The 24,831-nt window shown below is 40.4% G+C and overlaps 2 protein-coding genes across 2 annotated transcripts in view; both read right to left on the minus strand.

Annotated features, from left to right (window-relative positions):
• Positions 1-1,523, minus strand: part of LOC145458812 (uncharacterized) — a 133,533-nt gene extending 132,010 nt beyond the window's left edge. Inside the window, exon 1 of the mRNA XM_080337305.1 lies at positions 1,142-1,523. The gene's annotated coding sequence lies outside the window, so the exon portion shown is untranslated. The remainder of the gene's footprint in view (positions 1-1,141) is intronic.
• Positions 1,524-1,922: 399 nt separating this feature from the next.
• Positions 1,923-13,010, minus strand: LOC145458819 (nectin-4-like). Its single transcript, XM_080337316.1, has 3 exons — positions 12,762-13,010; positions 12,315-12,445; positions 1,923-4,265 (listed from the first exon to the last, which is right to left on the minus strand). The coding sequence occupies exon 3, from the start codon at positions 4,255-4,257 to the stop codon at positions 3,136-3,138; it is 1,122 nt and encodes a 373-aa protein (XP_080193442.1). The 5' UTR covers positions 4,258-4,265; positions 12,315-12,445; positions 12,762-13,010; the 3' UTR covers positions 1,923-3,135.
• Positions 13,011-24,831: the final 11,821 nt, after the last annotated feature.

The raw sequence follows: 24,831 nt of genomic DNA on the forward strand, positions 1-24,831 counted from the left end.
GACCCTGGTCGCGAGGCTTGATCATTACGATATTCTAGTGTTATTTGAGATATCTATGGTTTGATCAATGATGCGTTACACGGATGTAAACAAACCAGATGCAGAGCTTGGCGCTTGTAGTTTGTGGTTCGTGTGTGCTTGGAAAACGGGTTTGGTGACTGGTTTTCGACGATAAAATGATGAGATTCAAGACTGTGAGACTCCGGTTTAGACCTTTACATATATCACAGTCTCAATCTATGCTATGGGCCATGGCATGACAGAACACATACTAGCAAGAAGCAAGTATGGCATTAGGTTTTGGTACTAGCCACTCACGTTTCATTGTCGACTACCGGAGCAACTATAGCAAATTGTGTGAAATCATGAGGGAAAATGGATTTTAAAGAATGGAAATCAACTCGCTCAGATCACTGCAACAATGAATAACGCTATCAAAACCATAAAACATGAAAATGCTGAAGGAAATCATATGCTCCTGGGGCGTTTCATTGCACCAATCATGTCAGAATTGAAATTTTCATAGTACAACTGTTACATTTATGTGTTGCGAAATTAAAATTGCTTTTTCTCGAAATTTTGATTTTGCGTAAGTATGAGTACTAGTAACCATTTTTGAGGCAGAAAAAATCATCCAATCAACTTGAAAATTTGAAGATTGACATATATTGGGATGCTGAACACAATAAAAGATTTTATTTTGGGGTATTGGTATGGGGTCTATCCGTATTTGCCTGTGAAAGTCAAAAAATGCCATTTTTACGATTTTTTCCAAAAAACACGATTTTTTTTCACATGTTACCCTTTGTTGGGCCTGAAAAAATCTTTTATTGTGTGCATTAGATCTATTTTAATCCATAAAAAGCATTGGGAATCAAATTTAGTGAAAAAGTTTGGTGTGAAAATTTTTCCTGGAAATTGGTCTGAAAAGTAACAAAATTTGATAAAAATCAAAAAATCCTTGATTACATCACACCAAATTTTTATCAAATTTATAATGTCCACCAAAGCACGTTTTGTCTGAATTTCAAAAAGATTTCTCCATTAGTATTCAAGTTATAGGCGTTTAACTGATTTTTCGATTTGAGGGGTAGCCTAGCCCCTTAACAATGCACCGTGTCTAAAAATGTCGGAACTCTACCTTCTGTGATTCCAGTCAGTCTGATTTCCTTGGAATAGGATTCACGTTGAATGTCTAAAAAAGAATATAGGAGTGACTGACTTGATACATTGGGAATCTATTGAACACATTTTACCTTCTGATTTGTTGTGTTCTGTCAGGCAGGAGCAATATTATTGTCTTGTAACCCCGTTCGGTTAGTTACTATTTTCATCATTTCCAAGCACCGCAAGATTTTGATACAATGAAAAGATGGATTCGATAAAACACCCACCATACCCTAAATCTGAGTTGTAGGAACGTTTTCAGACCCAAACCTCATTCACCAAACATGGATTCTTAATGTTGGCTGCTACATTTTTTTCAGGCACGTGAAAGAGACAAAGCACCGACAATCAGTTTTAGTGGAATATATAACATATATATATATATATATATTTGAACAGCTTCTTGGAGGTACAGAACTTCAATATACAATTGAATGGTATATTCATATTGAAATGAACCCGAATATTTTCGGCTGACACTCGTCAGGGGTATATATATATATATATATAGAAACACAAAATAATGCAAAAAATCATTTAGCCAGTCTGATTGTTGTCACTGATGTGTCTCCTATGGGATTTTTTCAATTCACAATGCGTGAATCCTTGATTTCCAGCCTATTTCTAGAGACGGACTCTTACCAGGAAATCCTTGAAATAGACGGTGGCTAACAATATTGCAAATCTGAGAATTGAACAAAGCCTACGCCGTAAGCATCCGAAACGTTGTGGATTTCTATAACTTTATTTTTCATAGACCTCCTTTAGCCCAATTCTACAGCAAACAGTGACAGGCTGAACGGCAAGCAAGCCTTGATAATGTTACTGTCATGTAGTTGGTTCAACCTCACTAAGTCCGACGGCCCTCCTCCCTCTCCCTCTCTTTCTTTCTAACTTGTATGCAATCTAGAGCCTTCTAAAGAAAGGCTGGCAAATGTAGGGCAAACCTTTCTTCGTCATTAAACCAAAGCGCGTAATGCAAGTGCAAGTAAATTTATACGATCAGACAATATTGCCGGAACAACTTGTCTACACAGGCCAATTATTGGCCAGTGCCCAACGCCATTTATCACAGGTAGACAGTAGCGCCAGTAGAGATTACGAGAAGCGCAAAGATATTTTTATAACAGAATGCTAACTGCAATGATTGCAAAAAATTTAACATACATTAAACCATCACCGATTTTGATTACAACAACTTTTGTCCCAACCAAAATTTATACATTTTGCAACCTATATTTAGGTCGCGGCCCGTAACTTTAAGACACACTTTCCTCAAACGTGTAAATAAGAGCCATGTACATTGCACAGTTGTAAACTGAATGATAAGCAACTGTAACTGGCATATAACGGTTGGCGAAGTCGATATGTCATATCGTGGTCATATCTTCGTCACAATTATAGTGACTCGAGTCATGTCTGGACTCGAGTCGCTATTTTTTCTTTGGCTCAACTGAACTGGACTCATTTCATTAAAAATCAAAAATGACTGGACTCGACTTGAGTCATTTTGTGTATTGACTTGTACTCGAGTCATAAGTCATATGACTCAGGACTTTCTATATGACTTGATTAAAGTCTTGTATATATATTATATAAATGTGAATAAACATGTTTCAAGTGAGAAAAATTAGCATACTGCGAATGCGAAGCATTCGATATCAATAAGAGTTTCAAAAAAGTGAGTTGAACTTGCTTTGAGCTTGATAACAGACTCTAGTCTCAACACTATGACTCGGATTCGACCATTTGCTCCCTGGCTTATACTCGAACGTGAGTTGAAAATGACTTGTCTGAACTGAAGTCAAAACTTTGAAAGTAAGATTGACTTGTGATTTGGTTATAACCCCGGTCTTCATAGAGTAGTCAATAATAAAAGTCTCAGTGCAGTCTCATCAAACTCATTCGGAAGGCATTATAGATTGATCTTTTGGAGCTAGTGTTCATGCAAATGGCCATCTATGATAATTAGATGTGTAAATCATACAACGGTTCACACACGTCGCCTTTGGTCTCGCTTGCGATTTTCTTCTTTTCTTTTTTTCGATTCATACTCCAGACGAAAAGCCCAAAAAATAACAAGGCAAGAATCAGGTTAACGCCAATAACAATCCCTTTAAACATCCAGTCGTCAGCATGGCGAAGAACTTCAAACTGTGGAATCGCCTCGGATGTTGTTATATTCATACTTGTATCTGGTTTAATCCCATTTTTTGCGTGGCATATATACGTGTCATTGTGATGAACTGAGTTATGTGGAGATATGAGTCGTATCATGCTTTCGCCGGTGGCTGGTCCCGCCACACGACTCCGAGCAAGAATGGTCCAAGTAATTTCCGGTGTTGGATTGCCGTCGGCCTTGCATCGGACCAGGGTAGTTTGGTTAATCACCTCGATTAACGGTTTCGACGGGGAGTACTGCACATTAAGGTTTATGGTTGTTGAATTAGCGCCCATCGCTAAGGATGGATGTATGACAGTGCATATGAACGGTTGCTTGTCAAAAAATTTGGTCGGAAGGATAAACAAAACAGCTGTCGTATTATAGACGGCAGGATCATTTCCAGACTTTTCTACTTTGGTGTCGGTAAAATCAAGATGGCAATCACTAGTCCATCTCACTTTGGCAGGTGGCCGAGCATTAGAGGCTTTACATTCGGCAGCTTTCATCAATCTGCTACCAGACTGTAGCGGCGTATTCATGAGACCAACTGTAATCTTGGGACGTACCAGGACTTGCAGTTCTGTTTCCAGAATTGTCTCGCTGCCATGAATTCCTTTATCGGTACAACGGTACAGTCCATCGTCTCTTATTTGAACATCCCTGATAACTACGTTACTTTTGATGAAATGCAAACGTCCAATGTAAGTCCAAACGAGCATTTTTGTTCTCTTCCTGTTTACGGTGTCATGTTTTGCAATAATATAATCAGATCCGTTTCCAGTGGTGATGCTGAACTCGACATGGTTTCCTGTGAAATTTGAATCGATGCAGAGCATTGAGAACATTTCTCCTCTGAGAATTTGTCTTTTGTCTCCAACCACGAAAAGAACTGAAAGTATCCCGGTCACAATGAATGCCCGCACCATGCACTGCCCTAGAAGACGCATATTCATTACTGTAGGCTACATTAGAGCTGTTCAGAAAAAAAAACACTGTCCAAATTTAAATACCTATCAAGGAAATTGTGAAGTGGCCTAAAAACACGGGGCACAACATTCCCGTCAAAATACAAGCAGATTTTACTGAATTTATTCCCAATTATAGGCTTCACTCGTCAAATAACGTGTTGGATTGAAAATGACTAACTCGCAACTCAACTTACTGAATTCAAACCACATATAAAGATGTTTGAAGTAACGATAAATTAGGATTGAAAATATGATCATCATGGTGACAGCACGGTTGATACAAGTTTCTTGAAGGAGAGCAGGCCAATTTCTAATTCCCTTTCCCACATACTGAAGGAACTTTGACTCACCGAAATCAATGTAGAGAGGACTCACTGTATACTTCAACACTAAAAAGCATTTGGAATTTGCAATTGTTTTCCTTTACTTGGGAAGGAGATATTCTATTCTATCTTCTATTCCCTCTCAGGGCTGATTTTTGGTGGCAATGTTGCAAGCCTTCCCATGACACCACTGTTACGTGCGCATTGAGCAACCGATTGCAACGTACATCACATATGTAGCCGTAAAAGTGCTGCTTCTTCTCAATTTTGAGTAGAAGTAGCATTTTTTAAGACTTGTCAATTGGTACTTTCAAGTGGACGTAGAAAATCAAAGCTCTGAAAAGTACTCAAGCGGTCGGGAGGGCTGCTTTCAAAATTGCAGAGTTCATCTAACCGAGTAACAGAAAATGACACTACCAATAGGTGCAGTGGGGCAAACATACCCAAAAACTACTTTCTGTTTTACAAAATCCAGAGTGTGACAGTAAGTCATTTTGGCTAATATATTGTTGACTAGAAGTAGAAGTAGTCTAAACAGAACCACTTGAGTAAGTCGTTAAAGTAGGTGAAACCGACTTGAGTACTCCAACGAAGTAGACGTACTTTGTTACTAACCACCTCAATTATAGGTCAAGTATGTTGCAAAAGAGCTCAGTGTTTATATGTTATACGGCCTCTGGAATATTTTCTGCGTGGTGTTGTTTTCGTCTTTTGTTACGACTGACTGACTAATGGTGTTAGTAGGTTTTTTATCACAGCATGCATATGTTTTGCAATATACAAATCTTCCATCATTGCACTGTGCATTAGGGTTGTTCAGAATTGACCGACTTTCAAAAAGTCTAGGTTTTCAGTCCGTTTCCCATGCCTTATACTTTAAAAACAAATTCTGGCTACTTTTTTTCATCCCCTGAATCTGTGTGCATGTTGCCGTTTTTTCATGCACCCAAAATTTTTTTCGGAATTAGGGGATTCCCCTGTTGTCAGTGACTCGGCAGGATTCGCATGTGTTCTCATTGACGTGAAGCATATGTTATAGCGTTGATGAAGCGCTACGCACGGCAGTGAAATGGGGATCATCAATTAGTCAGGCGATTTGCTGCTTTGTTGTTGACAAACTGTGGTTACGATTGCGGTGCAGGACTTGTCAAGTGGCATTTTGACTCATACTGTTAGCGAGTCTAGCGCGGGATTGGTGATTCTAGTATTATATCGGTGTTCAATTATTCGATCTAATGAACCTGATACTCTTTTCTTGTCTACTGCGATACGAAAGAAAGCTTATGAATGTCTTTTCCAGTGACAGTGGAAAACTGCCAATCAATTGCTCTGAATTTAGAGTTATTTCCTAAGATAGCAATATAATGGTATGAATACTTCGAATTTACCGGTAGGAATAATTATCTTCTATAACCAATAACTGGATCTAATCCGGCTATTCTTGCGCATAAGTTGTGTGGTATGTGATTGACATAAGAGGACTGAAATGTTATCAACTATTCTTTGTTGCTTGAATGAGTTGATGTGTTTGTATTTTCTAGGATTAGCTGTAGTGCAAAATGTCTGGGAAAAAAGAAAATTGTCATCTAGTGCAATAGTATCAAAGAAAACTAGAACACGATCGCAGACACAAAATTTCCTAGTTGGGCCATCTGAGGAAGCCATTATGAGATCGAAGCTGCCTACTCCGAGGCAAGTTATGCAGTATGTGCTACACCTGAGACAGCATTCATCTGCAAAAAATAAACCAGGAAAGTGACACATCCAGGACAGAGTACATGAAGTAATAGGAACTCAATGCCATTAAAAGATTAGTGACAGTGTGGAAACAATGGCTGTTGCTAAAGAAATCCGCAGGCCAGCAATATGTATCAAGAAAACAAAGCGACTTTGAAGCCAAACTGAGTAAGCTATGGGATATAGGAGCGCCTGCAGCGATAGCGACAATTGAAGCAAGTTGACTTCTTTCCCACGATAAGAAACGTGAAGACATAGCATTTTATCAGGATCAAAGGGGTCCGAGATTAGCAACGATTGGTGGCAAAGATATAGTACGGAAAGTGAAAACCATGCAACAAAAGAGACGGACCATAAGTGTGAGAGAACAGCATCATGTAGCGAAGGTGAATTTACAGAGAGCTCATCTATATCTTTACAGGTAGCTGACACTTCCCAAAGCAGGGATTTCGAAGATCTACGCAGTCGACATCAGGTCATTCCTTTAAATTTGTGACTCTAAAAGCAGAGTTGTAACCAAGTCACAAGGCTCCGAGTCACAAGTCAATTTCACTTTTATAATTTTGACTCGAGTCAAATCGAGTCATTTTCAACTCACCACCAAGTCAAGTCTGAGTCCAAGTCATCGATCAGAGGGTCGAGTCCGAGTCACGGTATTATGAGTCGAGTCGAGTCCAAGTCAATACGTTGACTGCTCAGTCCCCAGCTAAAATCTTGTTAAACTCACTCTTTATAACTCTGTTTGGTTAACTCGAATGGTTCACATTTAAATATTGTAATTTTCCTCACTTTTAGCAGGTTCTCACGTGCTAGTACCAATAAACCAAATCCCAATAGGGTGGTTACTTTACTATTCTTCGAAATTACGATAAAATATCGGTCTGGGCCGTCTGCGTCTCGAGTCATATGACTTGGACTCGAGTCGAGTCATGACTCGAGTCATTACAACCCTGTCTAAAAGCTCCTGTAAACCTATTTAACGACGAAGACCTATGCCAGGTTTTTGATCGCTTGAAAGTCAGCGATAATGCTGCTACCATGATAACTGCAGCACTGATTGAAGCTTGCAATAGCGATCATAATGACGTTCATCTTTCAAGATCTGGAACCTATCGACAGCGCATTGCAAATCGTTTGAAAATTTCCTAATCTATTTTTGATTGCACTGGGATGGAAAGCTCACTTAGAGTCATTTAGGAGATCAATTTGAGGCCTTCGCAGTCTGCGTATTCCAGTCCATCTAATAAAGGCAAACTTCTTGGCATACAAACTATGAAAAGTGCTACAGGAAAAGCACAGGCTGATGCGTCATTTGAACTGCTGGAATTTAACAGAAAACGTCAGAGCTCTTGTGTTTGACACAACATCCTCAAACAATGGAAAAAATAAAGGTGCAGTTCTGCTACTTGAAGAATTGATAAACAGGAAAGTTTTCTACTATGCCTGTCGATATCATATTTATGAACTAGTCATTCGGGAGGTTTGGATGTTTGTGTTTGGATCGGCGACCACAGACCCTGAAACACACAGATTTTAATACCTTCGAGAAGTGGAAAGATATTGAAAAATTCAGAAGCTATAAAACACTTCAGTTTGATGAAAGCAGCTGGTTGGAGATGGAAGCTGATGAAGTAAAGCAAGAAAGAATTCCACTGATTAAACCATATGATGGAATGCAGGAAGAAGTCTTGATAAGAGATGACTACAGAGAATGTGCAACGGGCACCTTGGCGATTTTATATGACCAATATGTTGATCATCGTTTTCGCAAGCCTGGTACTACTCATAGCGTGAGATGGACGAGTCAAGTGTTGTACTGTCAAAAAACGTTCATGTGGAGTGAGCAAATGGGCTATTCTGAAGAGTATATTAAAAAGTTGGAATCAATATATTCATTGCCTTGTTTTATGTTCCAGCTTGGTTGAAAACTGATATTGAATGTCAGACACAGTGTAATGATCTCGAATTCCTTCATGACATAAAAAAACTTCTCATGCGATTTCACTGTTGCTGATGTGGCATATGAGAAGATGCGAAATCATCATTGGTATCTCGCTGAGAAAACGGTGGTATTTACGATGTTCTCGGCTAATCCAAAGATTCCTGACTTACTGAAGGAAGCAATGGCTGCTAAATTGCTGCAAATTTCAATTCTTGAACAATTTCGCAAAAGTATACCTCTGAGTCTAATCTCTGACTCTTGTGTTTGAGTCAATGAGTATGGTTGATTTGATTGAGCCGGAGTCATGGTTTCTATATGCTGGTATACATGTGGAACATGATTGGTTGAGTCTTCCAGTTTCGGAATGGCATACTGGTTCTCATTTCATGACTGCTCAGTTATTTCTGAATAGTGTTGAAGTAGCTAACGACGCAGCAAAGCGTATGGTAAAATTGAATACCGACTCTGCTGCGTTCATAACAGATGACAAAAGAACAGCGAGCGAGCCTCTTACAAGCCGTGGAAGATCACCGGAACAGATATGTCGACTTCTCCAAAGCGACCATTCCATCCACCTGGTTTAAGTAGTATTTGCCAAGTTCATCTATTTATTTGCCTTATTGTTTCGTTTCCTCTGAACAATGTGATGTTTATAATGTGACTGTGAGTGAATGGTACATTTACAGTTGTATTCTTTCACATGTGGATCCCGGAAATTGATGAACAGTCTCGGGTAGGTTTGAGGAGTGTGGGATATGTGATCCAACAAAAGGACTATCAGTTTTAGGCAGTTTTGAGGAGATCTAAGGGAGTGTAGGACATGAAAATGATGTCCCGAACTGACAATACTTTCTACAGTGAGGTTTTGTAGCACCCCGAACCGCAACAGCTACACAAACCCAGCTTATATATTGCATTTACAAGTCTTGACCGAATCGCGACACTCAAATTGTAGGGGAATTCCCTATTTTCAGCCGATATTCTTCAAGCTCAACATGCACACAGATGCAAGGGATGAATTACGAAAAAAGTACCTAGAATATGTTTTTATGGTATAAGGCATGGGAATCGGACTAAAAACCACGACTTTTTGAAAGTCGGTCAATTCTGAACAACCCTACTGTGTATAGACAGCATATCTGTTATTATTGAAATGGTTTTTCAGGTATGAGATGAGGATTAATAGGACGGGATTAAAGGAGACAAGGCTGCGCTTATCAGGGGACCTATAACAGCATCAATTCTATAAATACAAAAGTCCAATTGTCGACCCAGCGTCTCTTCAAATTCGGCTTCACCGTCACCCCGAACCTTGATGAGTGATGACACTGTAGCCCAGTAGTTCCCAGCGGGGGTAAAATCGCCCCCCAGTGGGCGATTTTGAGAAACAAGGGGGCGAAAATGCCAAAGGGGGCGACTGTGGGCGAAAATGTTAGAACGTCCTGTGAGATATATTTAATTAACACAACCAAAAAATAACAACCAAAAAAAAACCTGCATTTCGTTTGTATCGTAAATGCAGAGGTGGTCAGTAACGAAGTACTTTTTCAAAGTACTCAAGTAGTTTTCCTCTACTTCTGGTACTTACTCAAGTAGATCTGATTTTCTCTACTTTTACTTCTACTTCGTAATATTTTGTGATCTACTTACCTACTTTTTGCTATTTTCAGTCTGTCAAGTAGAAGTAGTTTAATCTCCCAATACGAAAGATAGCCTGAGGAATTTCGGGGCTGTTTTCACGGAGTACCAACATTTAATATTAAAAAAGTCAAGTAAAGCCCAGAAATTTTCTTGCGCTTCGTGCACAGTAGTTATGGAGTGACATTATGTTTTCACGAAAGTGTCAGTGAATATAATTAGGTACCGGTTTGTTTATGGTTCCGCTCACACCTCATTGTCGCCCATATCAAATATATCATCACTGTAAATATGGTCCACCATAACGTTTGAAACTACCGTTTCGCAATCTATCAATTACCTATCCTATCGTTATCTAGCAGCCCATGACGTGTCCCGCTGCCTTATAATATGGGGTAGAGCGTCATGCCATGATATTTTCTAAAACGGGGTCTTCTAGTAAACAAAGGGTTGGTATCGCATTTTAATATCAATTCTATAATCTGCATCCCATGATGCGAAAGAATGCTTATTCTGTCGAAAATTGCTACCTCCTGGGATGCATCAATACGAATCAAGCTCTCTGCACCTTCCGCATACCGGTAGCTCAATTTGCCGCTTTTGGCTGACAATGCGAACGAATTAAGAGTGTTTTCAAAACTACTTACTTACTTGGGTAGATTTAAAATCAGTCAATTCTACTTCTACTTCAAGTAGTTTTAGGTGGCTTATGGAAGAAGTACTTCTACTCGTACTTGAGTATATTTTTTCGTCGCTACTTCTACTTGAGTAGCTTTTTTGACCACTTTGACCACCTCTGCGTAAATGTTTGCACTGTCGGTGAGCTTATCATACGACATTTTACAGCTTTTAGCCTACTTTAGAAGCCTACCGTTGTAGACGACAGATTTTCTGCTCATTATGAATCATAAACGACCAAATGAAACAAATAGGTTGACATTGTGTTATGATGAACGTACCGCAATATTCTAACTGAAGCAAAACTGCGTGTGCATTGGTTCTTATATCAAGAAGCGCATAAGCGCATGATGAAAAATTGTGATGTAGACAACATTGTCAGAATAAAGCAGCACGCTGTGTCACCAGCAGTGTATTCACTTCAGTGTTACCAGCCAACAACTGCTGCTGTTGAACGTTATTTCTCCATTTTTTGCAAACTATTAGTAAGGACAGACACTTTCTACCCGAGAATGAAGAAAATTTCTTTCGTTGCACTACAACAAATTTTAATTATTTCTACCATAATGCGTGATGTAACTACTGGAATTCTTCATAGGTTCAGATTTTGTTAAAATAAAGTTTTTTTCATGTAAAAATTTATCACTTTCAAAGTCAAATAAGCTTTTTCAGGCCAAACTACTTTGTAAGGACAGACAGTTACAACCAGAAATGTAGATAAGTAGTTTTTAGTAAGTTTTTAAGGTCAACAAATGTCAAAATTGTGATTATTTAAGGTCAAAATCTTCCCTTTTTTTCGGTAAAAAAAAACCCCTAGTCATAACTAAACAGAAAATGGACGCGCGGCCCGGTTCTCAGAGCACCTATTCGGAAAAATTACCTTATTTTCAGTCAATTCACCAGCGAGCAGAATTAGATGAATAAATTTCCCGTATTTATGTCCTCTTTTTTGGATCGGTAAATATTGGGGCGCGAAAATTTGTGTCAAGCTTGAGAAGGCGACGATTATTCGAAAAAGGTTGGGAACCACTGCGTAGCCCTTAACCGTGGACTGGCCTAATTGTGAACATAGCGACTGACCTTATTGTGAACAATACATATACTGATCTTAATTTGAACATGAGTCTGTCCTTATTGTTAACATGACTGACCTTATTGTGAACAATGAACATATTGATCTTATTTTAAACACGATTCTTGTACACACAAACTGATCTTATTGTGAACGTAGTGATGGATCCTATTGTCGCATGCACAATAACGACAGGGCACACATAATAAAGACTCTAACCCACACATGACCCTCACCCTAAATATTAAAGACCCCAAGCCACACCCTAACGACCCTAACCACCAACCCTAAGGACACTCACCTACAACCCAAATTACACTCACCCCAACCCTAATGACCCAACCCACACCCTATGACCGTAACCCCTAACCCTAAGTAGTAAGGACACACACCCACATCTTAATAATTGTAAGCCCGAACCCTAAGGACACTCATCCCAACACTAATGACCCTAACCCCCAACCAACACTAATGACCCTAAACCACAATTAATGACCATAACCCCCACCCTAAGGAACCTCACCCATCCCTAATGACGCAATATCCCTTAACAGTGTGGTGACCTTGTTCTGAACATAGCCACTGGCCTAATTTTGCAAATAAGTGTAAGCTTGTTGACACTGACCTTATTTTGAACACAATCGCACCAACCCTGTAGGGATGTGACCCGCAAGGCGTATGTTTGACACCCCTGGTCTAAAATTGTGCCAATTTTTATCTTTGAGGTCATATTTTGTCGGTTCCAGTACCTGGACCCTGAAAAAAATTGTACATTCGGATGAGAATAGCTTTCGGATAAAACTGGTTTTATTGAATTTTGAGGTGTGGCCGCCTGCGCTAAGATTACCCTCAGTGGTTTTAAATCATGTCGTGACATACAGAATGCTGATAAGCATAAGGCTGATGATGCATAATGAGCTATGGAAATAGTAGCTTTTCTTCCTAAAGGAGTTCAACACATTATATTTGCTACGTTATCAATCTAAGTTTTAATTTGCACACATGCTACACAAATTTAGAATAAACACGATTATGCTTTATACTTGACAAGCTAGTCTGCGCTATTTCATACCGTTCTTGGAAATGCTGAAACCTCTTCAAGTCGATCCATTGCTGGGGTGCGGTGAATTATTCATCCCTTTGATATAATACTGCAATTGCAAGGCCAAAAAGGTTGGAAACCAATGGCCTAGGCTAGCCTAAACGACCAAACTATGTAGCAGCTAGTTCACTGCTGTCACCTGCGCAGAAAACTTGTATGAAATTTCCTATCCGGAAAATAATTAAGACCGTTCATTCGTTCAGTGAGTGCTCGGGAATTCGTGAACAATGGTAAAGTCGTTCACGATGCAGCGGGTCGTCTGCTAAAATTCAATACCTACCACACTACGTAGGCCTACATACCAGACGACAAAAACAGCAAGCCAGTCTCTTTTAAGCCATGGAAGATCACCGACAAAGATTCTGTGGGGTGACCGCCAAGATAGCGTAATGGTGGAGTCTGGATTCTTGATCAGTAGGTCCGTCGTCCAAATATCATATGATCGACCGAAAAGATCATCGCTCCATCAAATATGCCGGACCTGATGTGTGGAACAGTATCCCGCCGCCCATCCGACAGTCGACGAGCATTTCCACATTCAAGTCGAAATACAAGCAATTACTACTAAATGAATACCGGTCCATCCTCAAGATTACCGGACCACGACTGACCTATCGATCTTGCCTTCCATGACATGGCACCCCATTTCTTGCTACTTGGTTTTTTCCTATACTATCTTCTTTACTTTTCATTCAGTGTGCATGCCTCCTCTTTACATCGCCTAGGCCACGGTGGGTGTCTTATTCAATAGACTACTCCAAGTCGCTTCGACACCTTCCTATCTTTTCATTGTATCGCATTTTGTGGTGAATTGAACTGATAAAAATTGCTAATAAACAAATGATGATTATGGTGGGTTCATTCCCAGCTGGGTCAAACCAAAGGCCCTACCAGTAAATCTGGTGTTCGTGGCGTCCCCGCCTGACGCTCAGCATTTCGGTGATATCCTTTAGGTCTGGTGCAAGACTTGGAATGTAATACAAGGCTGTTTCTGTACTTTCCTTGTCCGGGGGCATATGCACATCACGCACGCATGGTTATTGTAATGCAAATACAATACACAGATCGTTGCGTTGCCAGACTACATTATTCCAACATCATGCACCTCAACCCCTCAACTAAAGGAGCAAGCTCGATGGCGGCGCAATTTAGTGTCACGGGATTTCTTGTATTTAGCATGCCCTTCCCAAAAACTTGAAATACCATAAGAAAAAAAGATGGATTAGAATCAGGGATATCTAGAAACTCCGTAACTAGAAGTTTCTAGATATCCCTGATTAGAATATATACAGAAAGTAGTCTAGCCCTGTTCGCAATTATGAGAGTGCGGTATGTATGAAGCCGTCGGGATGGATGCTTTAGTATAGAAGTGTTTAACCTGTAGGTGCGGGACAATTAGGAACCGGCCATTCTGCGCTGGGCATTCCCACGCGAGGAGTCACCAAGACAGCAGTAAGAACGCTGCCATAAAGATTGGCGGCGATAAAAATTACCGCCTCATATTGGTCAAGACGTTCGATATCGATATGTATATGAGTTCCACTGCGGTCATTGCCCCGAATATTTCAATGACTTCTTTACCTTGGAATCAAAAGCGCACAAGTACGACGTCGTCCAATTATCATGTGATCGACCGAAACGATCATCGCTCTATTAGATATGCCGGACCTGACGTGTCGAACAGTATCCCGCCGGCTATCCGACAGTCGACGAGCATGTCCATGTCCCTGTCCAGTGTCCAGTCGTCCACATTCAAACCGAAATATGAGCAATTTCTACTAAATGAATACTAGTCCGTCCTCAAGACTACCGAACCACGACCTGACCTATCAATCTCGCCTTCTGTGACATGCCACCTCATTTTTGTCGTTTTTTTTCTATATTATCTTGTATCTTTTCATACAGTGTGCAATGTGCATGCCTCCTCTTTATATCGCCTAGGCCAAGGTGGGTGTCTGATTTCAAAGACTACTCCAAGTCGTTTCGACACCTTCCTATCTTTTTATTGTATCGCAATTTTGTGGTGTATTGAACTGATAAGATTGCTAATAGACCGAACCAATGTTTAGGCACTGAAATGACCGGCAACGAATAGTCCCGCGCCAGCGCCCAGCAGCCCCGCGATGTAAAAGCGATTCGCGTATAGGGAGGTAATGTGCCCATCTGCCCAATGACGAAATGCGACTTTGGAATCGAAAGAGATTTGATTAGTTTGGTCTGGGACGTGTGAGCGATTCCAATATAGTTTGAGTAGCGACATTCACAACCGCCTTACCGCAATCATTAGCCACTAGAGCAGTGGTTCTCAACCGGGGGTCCGCGAAGCATTTTCAGGGGGTCCACGAAGCCTTAAAATAATTGATAACTTAATTCGTATTTTTTTTTTAATTCGGAAAATCACGAGGAAGTTTTGCTTCATTTCAAGTAAAACTCCAGAGGTCACATAAATAGAATGGTCGTCTGAGATGAAATATCCTACGGTGCAGACTCATTTTAATTGCTAAATTGCCAATAGCCTACTGATACAAACATTTTGCTGTTTAGAGATGTTTTGTTTTGGATTGTAGAAAATAAGTTGGATGACTAAGGTCAATTATGGTGACTCTATTTCTCCTGTGATATGCACAACCATTTTTTCCATAATAACTTCAAGATAAGCTGCTACATGGAAATGACCAGGCTTGACGGTATATGTTCATTAAAAAATTGTTTGGTGCCATATTTTTCACGATCATACCCAAATGTGTCGTCGCGTCGGAAGCGTCACGCGTTATTATTACATTAGCCACCACCTTTATTTATGGCAATGGATTTTCGGCACTCATTCATATCAAATCGAATGCCCGGATTTTTGAGACACGACCACGAATTTCAAGAAATCCAGTTGTAGAATTCGCTTTGAAATAATAGAAGTCAACCCAATTTCTACATGAATAGTATGATCTTATTTTCAAGAAAAGCATTTTTGTTGAGGTTTATCACTAAGCCTATCAGTTATCACTTACACAAGACAGATGACGATAATTGAGCTAAATTTGAGCTAAAACTTCTTGGGGTCCGCCGGGGTCCGTGACGGTCCGAAAGGGGTCTGCGAAGACAAAAAGGTTGAGAACCACTGCTCTAGAGCTTTGTATACGAACCTAATATCAGGCCGACGTTAAAGTAATATCAGCAAAATGATACAGGATGGGACACATTTTTCATGATCCAGCTGTATTGTCGTAACAACTCGGGTGCGTATGTCACGATTGACTATGACACCGAACAGATAGTGGATTCGGAGACGACCAAAGCAGTCACAGAAGTTCGATCGAAGCGCGAAGAAAGTTTTCTGCGATAAATTGAACAAATAATACGCAAACATTATTTACGCTAACGGTGTCTCACCTGCGACCGTAAATGAACAATAAGCAAACTATGCTGAAATTAACGCGTAGGCTAAGCAATAAGCATGCGATGGCGGCCGTTAACATGCAAGTCGAATTTACGAATTATCCCAGAAGCCGGCATACAGAATAAATAGCATTAACACGGAATTCATGCAGTTCGACATTTCTTGAAATTTTTTTATCGTGCGTCGAGCGATATTCTGTCAGGTACTCAGCAACTTCTCAATCGCTAACTTCGTCAAGCTCAAGCCTCTGCCGTTGGCATGGAACAAAAGGCTATACTGAGCTTTGTTGGTTTTGCGGTTCTCAGGGCGATTTTCCAACTGCTTGTGATCCGATAGTGCTGACTTGAATTAACTTTCACGTATTGCCTTGAATTGCTCAGCTTTATGCGGTCGTTGCCATTTCGAATTGTTGTAAATATGAAAGTTTTAGTGGCCGACGAAACTGAATAGAAATGTTTGAAGTCTGCAATATCTGAAACGCTGACCTAGGGATGGTGTGAACCTCTGAAAGGCTCAGGTTCGTTTGAACGCGAACCTTTTTGAAAGGCTCTGTGTGAACGCGAACGTGAACCTCATGACGCCACGTGACGTCATATTGCTAATTCCAAGTGATATATTAAAATACACGATAACTACCGACGATTCGGTCCACATAATGTCACAACGCTGAAGTACATACTGAAACGTCGCCAAATGTATTAACTGGAGCAATCAAATGATATAATAATCCCATAAAATCAATATCTTCTATCGCTTTGCCAACAATTTCGACGAAGTCTTGCAGGGGAATATAAGCTCAAGCCTTAACGGTCTAGGCCAGACCGGACAATGTATTCGGCGTGTTAGTGTTGCTACGTTGATATTGAGAATAGTGTAAAACGGGTTTTACAGCAGTAGCCAACACCCCAATCGCACGGATTTGGTTTTTAAGATACAATAAACGTATGAAATCGAGATGGACCGTGTACGCTTGCTAGATTTTTTAATTCAGACAACGATATCAATTTCATTAATTAATTGAAGCATTATTCGATAACTGCCTACATGTATGTAGTGTATTTCGCTCTTGATGTTGTGTGATGGCGGGTCAAGCTCACAGCAGAGAGTCGCTAAATATTCACAAACAGAAAGCTGGGTATTTCCAGCTAAGTTTCGTAGCAAAGCAGGTAAAATGTTTGTGATTGTCAAGGTGCATGCTCGTTTAGTGTTGTTGTTTTTATGCTGCCAGTGCCATGCATAGAGTGGCCCGCGGTTGAAATTGCAACAAATTTCAACCAAAGATGTTATAATGACCTGAAAATTGTAATATATGAAAAAAGGTTCACAGTGCAGAACCTACCAAGGTTCTTTTGTGAACGTGAACCTCTAAATTTCTGAGGTTCACGCACAGAAAGCGAACGTGAACCTCACGTTCACACCATCCCTACGCTGGCCCGGAAGATCTTATAGAAAGGAGACAGATGGCGTGATGGTGCTCACAAATATCGACACCTTAAGTTGTCGTTTACGACTGTCCGTAGAAGTAATCGAAATACCGCTGTGAATAGCAATAAGCGAACCTCAAATATTCGTCATAAAAACAAAAATCTACCATATTGCACGTCTAACTATAGACATTTAATATTTTACTTTTGAATAAAGCGCACAAAATGAACTATGCTTTTGCTGTTCGCTTTCGGAGACCAAGTCAGAAATGCGAGGTTTCACCTTGGAAAGTGCCTCGCAACAGCGCTATACGAATCGCCGTTACGACAACGTCAAAACCAATGTTGTGTTCACTACCGAACAATTACTTCCGGCAACCAGTGCATGGTATACGGTGTGGTATGGAGATGAAAATTTCCTTACTCAGGACCCATCTCAATCGTTCCATACCATTAGGGTTGCATTTAGAACAAAGGGTGTTTTAAAAACAGGTTTTAAACAAAGGCATTAATAAATGTTGTTGTTTTTTTTAGTTGTAAATTTATGCCATAATTGTGTAAATACTTTCCAAAAAACATGTTGCATGAGCCTATAGACAATTACCACCCGATATAGCCGACGTATATCGATATGGGATGGTTGGAACCCTCAAAATAGTCAGTTCAACACAGGGCTGTGGAGTCGGTAAATTTTACCACCGACTCCGGCTCCGACTCCGACTCCACACATTTTCAATATACCGACTCCGACTCCGACTCCTGAGTCTTTAAACGTACCGACCCCGACTCCGACTCCTGGGTCTTTAAACGTACCGACTCCGACTCCCGACTCCGACTCCAGCATTATTATCGATTTACTTCGAAAATTATATGCCACATTGTCGGTTGAATGACTATCATACAACCATTAAACATATGCAAACATAGGATTAACGGTGGCATGCTAAATTGTTTCATTGTGCAACAGCTCGAATTATCCACTATGCAATTAACATGAAAGAAAGATTTGCTAAATATCCTTCCTTTTTAAAGTTTTTATAACGTGGACTCTCTACTATCCTGAAATGTATGAATCATTCAAATATGGCAGATATCCAATCCTGTATAATAAACATGTAGATAAAAAAAAACCAAGTGTAGCTCTTGTGTATGAGTCAACTACTAATAAAGAGATTGAACTAACTAATTTTGTCATTGCACACTATCCTGATTACAAGCACACACACTCTTACTACTAATAGGCATTGGTCACAAATGGAATTTAAAAGACCATAGCCTATATCTAGTCTACATGCACTTAATCAAGTATTCAAGGATTGGAACTTGCAGTCTTTCTTAATCATTTGTTCGACCCAAACAGCTAAGCTACACTACAAATATTTTTAATTTTGTCAAGTGGGAAGCATCGTTTGGTCATACTTACATCACTTTTACAATTTTACAAAACCAGCCGATGCATTTGCTCTGTCACAGTATCATGGTATAATTCTAAAAATTGCATCAATTTTGACTGCATCGCGTAACGCATATTGCGATTTTCTTCCCCTGTGCAGCTGAGTTGTAATTTGCAAGTAATGTTTAATTTAATCTATATATCAGGGGTGGGCAACTTTTTCGGCCAAAGGGACAAATGAGATTTACGAACCATAGCGCGGGCAACTGGAATGTTGATAACCTTTTTTTAGTCGTTCGATAGGAGCGAACCGAGTTAGGTAACATTGCAAACAATACTTATATTAATACGCTCTAAAATTGATAACAATATGTCATGCAACTGTGCATTGCGCAATCAGGCCCAGGTCGCGCGAAGCGCGAAATTTTTTTGCAAAATTATAACTGAATTATATCAATAAATATGTTGCTAACATACATTGGGGGTCGCATCTGTATACCACTGGGCTCATTCGGCAAGGACAGGATTATTCGACGTTTAGACATAGCAAAATCGACGGTATCAGTGAACATGCCTTTATCATTTTGTGCAAATGTTTTGTCGACGATCTCGCTGCGAGTGCACAAGCGAAGCCGCATGCTGGACGACACGTTATATCCTAATTGCGAATATAGTTAGACTCAATTCTGTGAATAATATGTATTTATAATTTTCAGAAGGTGGCTCAAATACCGAATGCAAGAAATCTAGTGACAATAAATCATGCGAAGTACCGAGAAAAATTTCAAGTCGAATAAATCTGCTATGAAATATTCTACTTTATGGTCATATACGAAGATCTGGGATAAATGTGGCTGGCCCCTGGATACGTCAATGCGTCAGAACTGTTGTTAAGTCATCATCAAATTTCGCGGTCATGCTAATCAAATTTTGGTTGGCCTTGCAATTGTACCTGATGTCATAAATAATTTCGAGAATTACCTCGCAGGCCACACCTAACCTTCTCGTGTGCCAAATTTGGCCTGCGTGCCACGGGCTGGCCGCGCCTGATCTGTATGGTTATTAATAACAGTGATTGGTGGTACATAAAAATTCTATTGAAAATTCTTTGAAAGCAAATGTTTTGATGATAGAGAAGTTGGAGTCGGAGTCGGAGTCGAAGTCAGGGTCATTCTCACAAACTCCAACTCCGACTCCAGGCAGTATTTCCCACCGACTCCGACTCCGACTCCTTCAAGCGAAAATTACCCAGACTCCGTCTCCGACTCTACCGACTCCGACTCCGACTCCACAGCCCTGGTTCAACAGCAATAGTACAGACATTTCGTCAAAGGAGCTATATTTACCCTATATTTTCAATTGTCAATGTCAATCCACTATGACGTCACAATTGAATATTCGTGACGCCATGGTATATAAAAACGATAAAAATATGTTTTAAAACAAGGGCCTTGTTTTAAACATGTTTGTTTTAAATTGATATTTGTTTTAAATACAACCCATGCCGTACTCACAATTTTCCATACCATAGCAACGTAATTCTTCTATACCATATTTGATACTTTTTCCATACTTTCGCAGTTGCCCAACCTCTCAAATAATATTTTATAATAATAATAATATGATAATAATATCATTTTAATGTGTTGAAACGAAATTTCCCGACGTTTATATTCTTGTTATGTTGGATGAAATTATCCAACTCATCTTGGTATATTACCGAATGGAAGCTACAATAAGCGAGCCATACGCTGTAGCTCAGTAACACGACTGCAGCCGAATATCATTCGTTTTTATGACATTCAGATAGAAATATTTATCAGTAATTTTATTTTCCTTGATATGCGAGTTGCACAATTTTTTGTTTTCAAATAGATGTCGACCGGGGTGGGTGAGTCTGGGTCTTAATTTGAGATATGAACTTGGACCTGTAGACCTGCACATTTACATATTCCATACCGGAATTTCGTTCCATGCCATGCAATACCATACCTATACTATGTCCTGCTTCTCAACAAAGCAATATAGTTTATCAATTGAACTGCTAGAAATAAAGCTGCAACGTCGCCTTCTCAAATTGAAAAAGGATGGACTCCTTCTGTTAATCTGTACGAGTCTTTACGTCCTTTGGGTCCGCAGCGGCTGCGTATGTATGGTTTATCAAAAACACATAAACATAACGTGCCCTTGCGTCCCATACTGTCTATGTGTGGCTCGGCACAACATAATTTGGCCAAGTGGCTTAACACCGTCATTGAACCAGTTTGATCCTTGTATACGCACCATTGTCTTCGTGACTCTTTCACATTTGTGGAAGCGCGCAAAATTAAATCCGTCCAATGTATTTCTTAGCTCATTCGATGTGAAAAGTCTTTTTACCAATGTGCCACTGTCGGAAACTTTCGAAATTTGTGCAGATGCGCTTTATGGTAGCTTCCTTGAACCTACTAAAGTACCACGTGAAATATTTCTTGAATTGTTGCGAACTGCTACAAGCTGTGTTGAATTTAGCTTCAACGACGTGATGTTTAGGCAAATCGATGGTTGCTATGGGTTCTCCCTTGGGCCCTACTTTGGCAGACATATTTGTGGGGTACCATGAAAAGAAAATGTTTGAAAACGTCTCAAATCCTCTCCTTTACTACAGATATGTTGATGACACCTTTGTCACTTTCACTAATGAGCGAGAGTGTAATATGTTCTTTAAAAAATTGAATTGTCTTCACCCGGCTCTACAATTTACTGTGGAGAAAGAAACTGATTCGGCACTTCCATTTTTAGACGTGTTGGTTGAGAGATATGGAAAAATGTTTTTGACGTCAGTGTATAGAAAGCCGACGTTCACTGGCCATTATATCCGTTGGAACTCTTTCTGCCCGAAGAGGCGAAAACTCAACCTAATATCAACTTTGGTTCAACGTGCCTTGCGCATCTGTTCGCCAGAGAAATTGCCACGTGAATTGGATGAGATCCATTCTATCCTCTCAAAAAAATGGCTATCCTGAGCATATATTGAAATGCTCCATCGCAAGGGTGTTAAAACGTTCGGATCAACCTCCCAATTATGGACCAGAAAAATGCCCGGTATTTTTACATCTACCTTGGCTCTCCAATCGTTTTGAAAAGTTGATCAAATCGGCGGCGCACCGTTGTTATTATAGTGTAGAGCAGAGGTCTCAAACTCAAATGTGCTCGCGGGCCAATTTCCCATTTTTGATTGCGCCGCGGGCCGCAGCACCAATAATAGGGGAATTCAATGTATTTCCAAGTAGGCCTTATTTGACGAGACCTTGCAGACTGACATTCCACACGCATCGTGAAAATGTGATTTAGCATTGTGAATTCACGCCTGGCACGCAAAATAACATTTTTAGATATTTTAATAACATTGTTGCTGTACTTGGCATAGTTTGTCAAAATAATTAGTTTTAAGAGACCATGTGAGAGTGCAAATGCATCATGACATCGCAGAAGCTGTCACGTTATAATTTTGCAGCTAGCGGACATTTGACGTGCCGCAATTATGAGTAGAATTTCAGAATTTCACAAAGATTGATCTGATATCAGCGCATTGGAGCATATAGCCTAATCCGGGTCTCGGGTATACTCCTGATAACTAGGCTATTGATCAGCGTTAGATTTTTCTTTGAATATTAGAACAGACTCAACTCGAGTCATTTTTATTTTATCACTCATTGAGTTCGAGTTCGAGTAATTTTACAAAAAGTCGCGCACAAGTCCAAATCACAATTTTCAGTACGAATCATCAACGGGTCGTGTTTAACCATCGTAAACAAGTAATGTCACGTAATAGGTAATCTGCCACTGCGTCGTAACTTTTGAAAGTGATGTAATAGTGAAATTTGATGAGTATTTTCTGGCGTCTGGAGTATAGTTATAGAGTAGGGTTGCCATACGTCCGGAATTTCCCGGACATGTCCGGAATTTCACTGAAAAATCTGCGTCCGGGAGGAATTTCTAAAATATGCCTAAATGTCCGGTATTTTGAAGGATTGAAGTAGGCTTCAAAATTTTTCGTAAATAAACATAAACAATATTATTTTCGAGCAGATTTATGCTATTTAAAATTGTTTCTTCGCGCCGCGCGCGAGTTAATGCAACGTATATTGATATTAGTATGGGCACCAGGCACCACCCTTGCCAAATTTGCAATCAAAATAGATATAAATAACCATCATTTACTGAAATAAGTCTGATTGTAATCGCAAACGGTATATACTAGAGTTGGTTAAGGCCACAGACAGTGGTTCCGAACCTTGAGGTCGTTTTCCTTTATCTGGGGATCGCGATGATGTTGGACGTATAATCAGCTTCCTATGACGAAAGTTTGGGAAAGCTGATTTTTTAGCAATCAGCTTATCAAGTTTGGAGCTATAGTCCACGGAACATTCTGAAGTTGGAAATGCGGTCGCGACCATAAAAAGTTGGAAATCACCGGATGAGCTATACCTGCTGGTGCATTTTATAGTAGCCTAATATATGGAAGAATCAATAATATTGACAGATTAAGTCATTCAAAATATTGTGGCATCCCGGGGTTTCTAGAATGTTCGATATTTGCCGTTTAGAAATTACGTTGCGCGTGGTATGGCTGGAGACCGCGTGTTGCGTTAGTTGGTTGATTAAGGAGTTGGCTGAGAGCGTGGCTGGAGCTGGATGTGAGTGAGTATTGAGTATGTCTCTGTGTTTGTTAGCGTGAAGTATGAGTAGTCGGGAACAGCAGCATGAAGTAGTGATAGTATTGGGCAGTTAGGGTGTGAAGTAGCAGGTAGTTGGCATTGTATTTGTAGGCTTGAGGTGGATGTATCCTGTCGGAATCTATGTTCGGGTAGATTGACTGGGGACATGGAAAGATCACGGACGATGCTGTGCAAGCATCTGGGGAGTGATATTGTCCCGTAGTTAGTCCCTCGCCTGTAGATGGAGACGCTGCTGCTGGTGTAGGTTTAGGCCTATAGCTGTCGGAATACGGTTTGTGTGAACTTGTGTGCTGTGTGTGTAGGGTAGGCCTGTGTCTCGTATTGTTAGGTCGTCTGTGTACGTTATCAGTTTGTATGTATCGCTGTGGATATTGTGTAATATGAGTCTAGTGTGAAACGCTGTTTTGAGTACTGTGTCGTGGAATATAATCTTATAACCGTATGGACTGGTGTACTGTGTTAGGCGTTTCGTGTAGCGAGCGCGCGGCAGACGGCGAACGCAGAGAGACGAGGTCCGGAGCCCAGGAACACACCGGCTTCCCTGTTAGGTACGTGACGCCGTATCAGGGACGCTAAAATATTTAAAAGCCAGATGCATATTGTAAGTGCCCAAGAAGTTACATCGACTACCCTATGGTGGGCCCAAGATCAGAGTTATTGAATTCGGCGGAAGGGGGCAGAAAAAATGTTGTTTCGGACCTGATTAAAACACATAACCAGATAGCCGCACCGACCTAACGGTATAGCAGAGCTGTCAAACACAATCCCGACAGGCCAGACACGGCCCGTCAGACGATTTCATCCGACCGTGGATAAATCTATTGTAGACCCTAGCAAGTAGCAATCACCAGAGCCCACATTACAGATGGCCCAATTCATGACCCATGTTCCACTGCATTACCGTAGGCTATACCAGTCGTTCGCGGTTCCCAACCTTTTTTCCCCCAAGTACCATTTCGAGGTTTTATGCAGTGCTCGCGTACCACCTACATAAGATAAGCGCGCTGAAGGCGGTCAAAACTGTTTCCACCGTGTTGAGGTGCATTTTGGGGCGCAGTATACATGATTTCTGTAGTGGATCCATTTGAAATTCTTGTGGTCAAATATA

This window comes from Botryllus schlosseri, chromosome 16, assembly GCF_051294905.1.
Source record: "Botryllus schlosseri isolate E-star chromosome 16, Bs_hap1, whole genome shotgun sequence".
Lineage (NCBI taxonomy): Eukaryota > Metazoa > Chordata > Ascidiacea > Stolidobranchia > Styelidae > Botryllus > Botryllus schlosseri.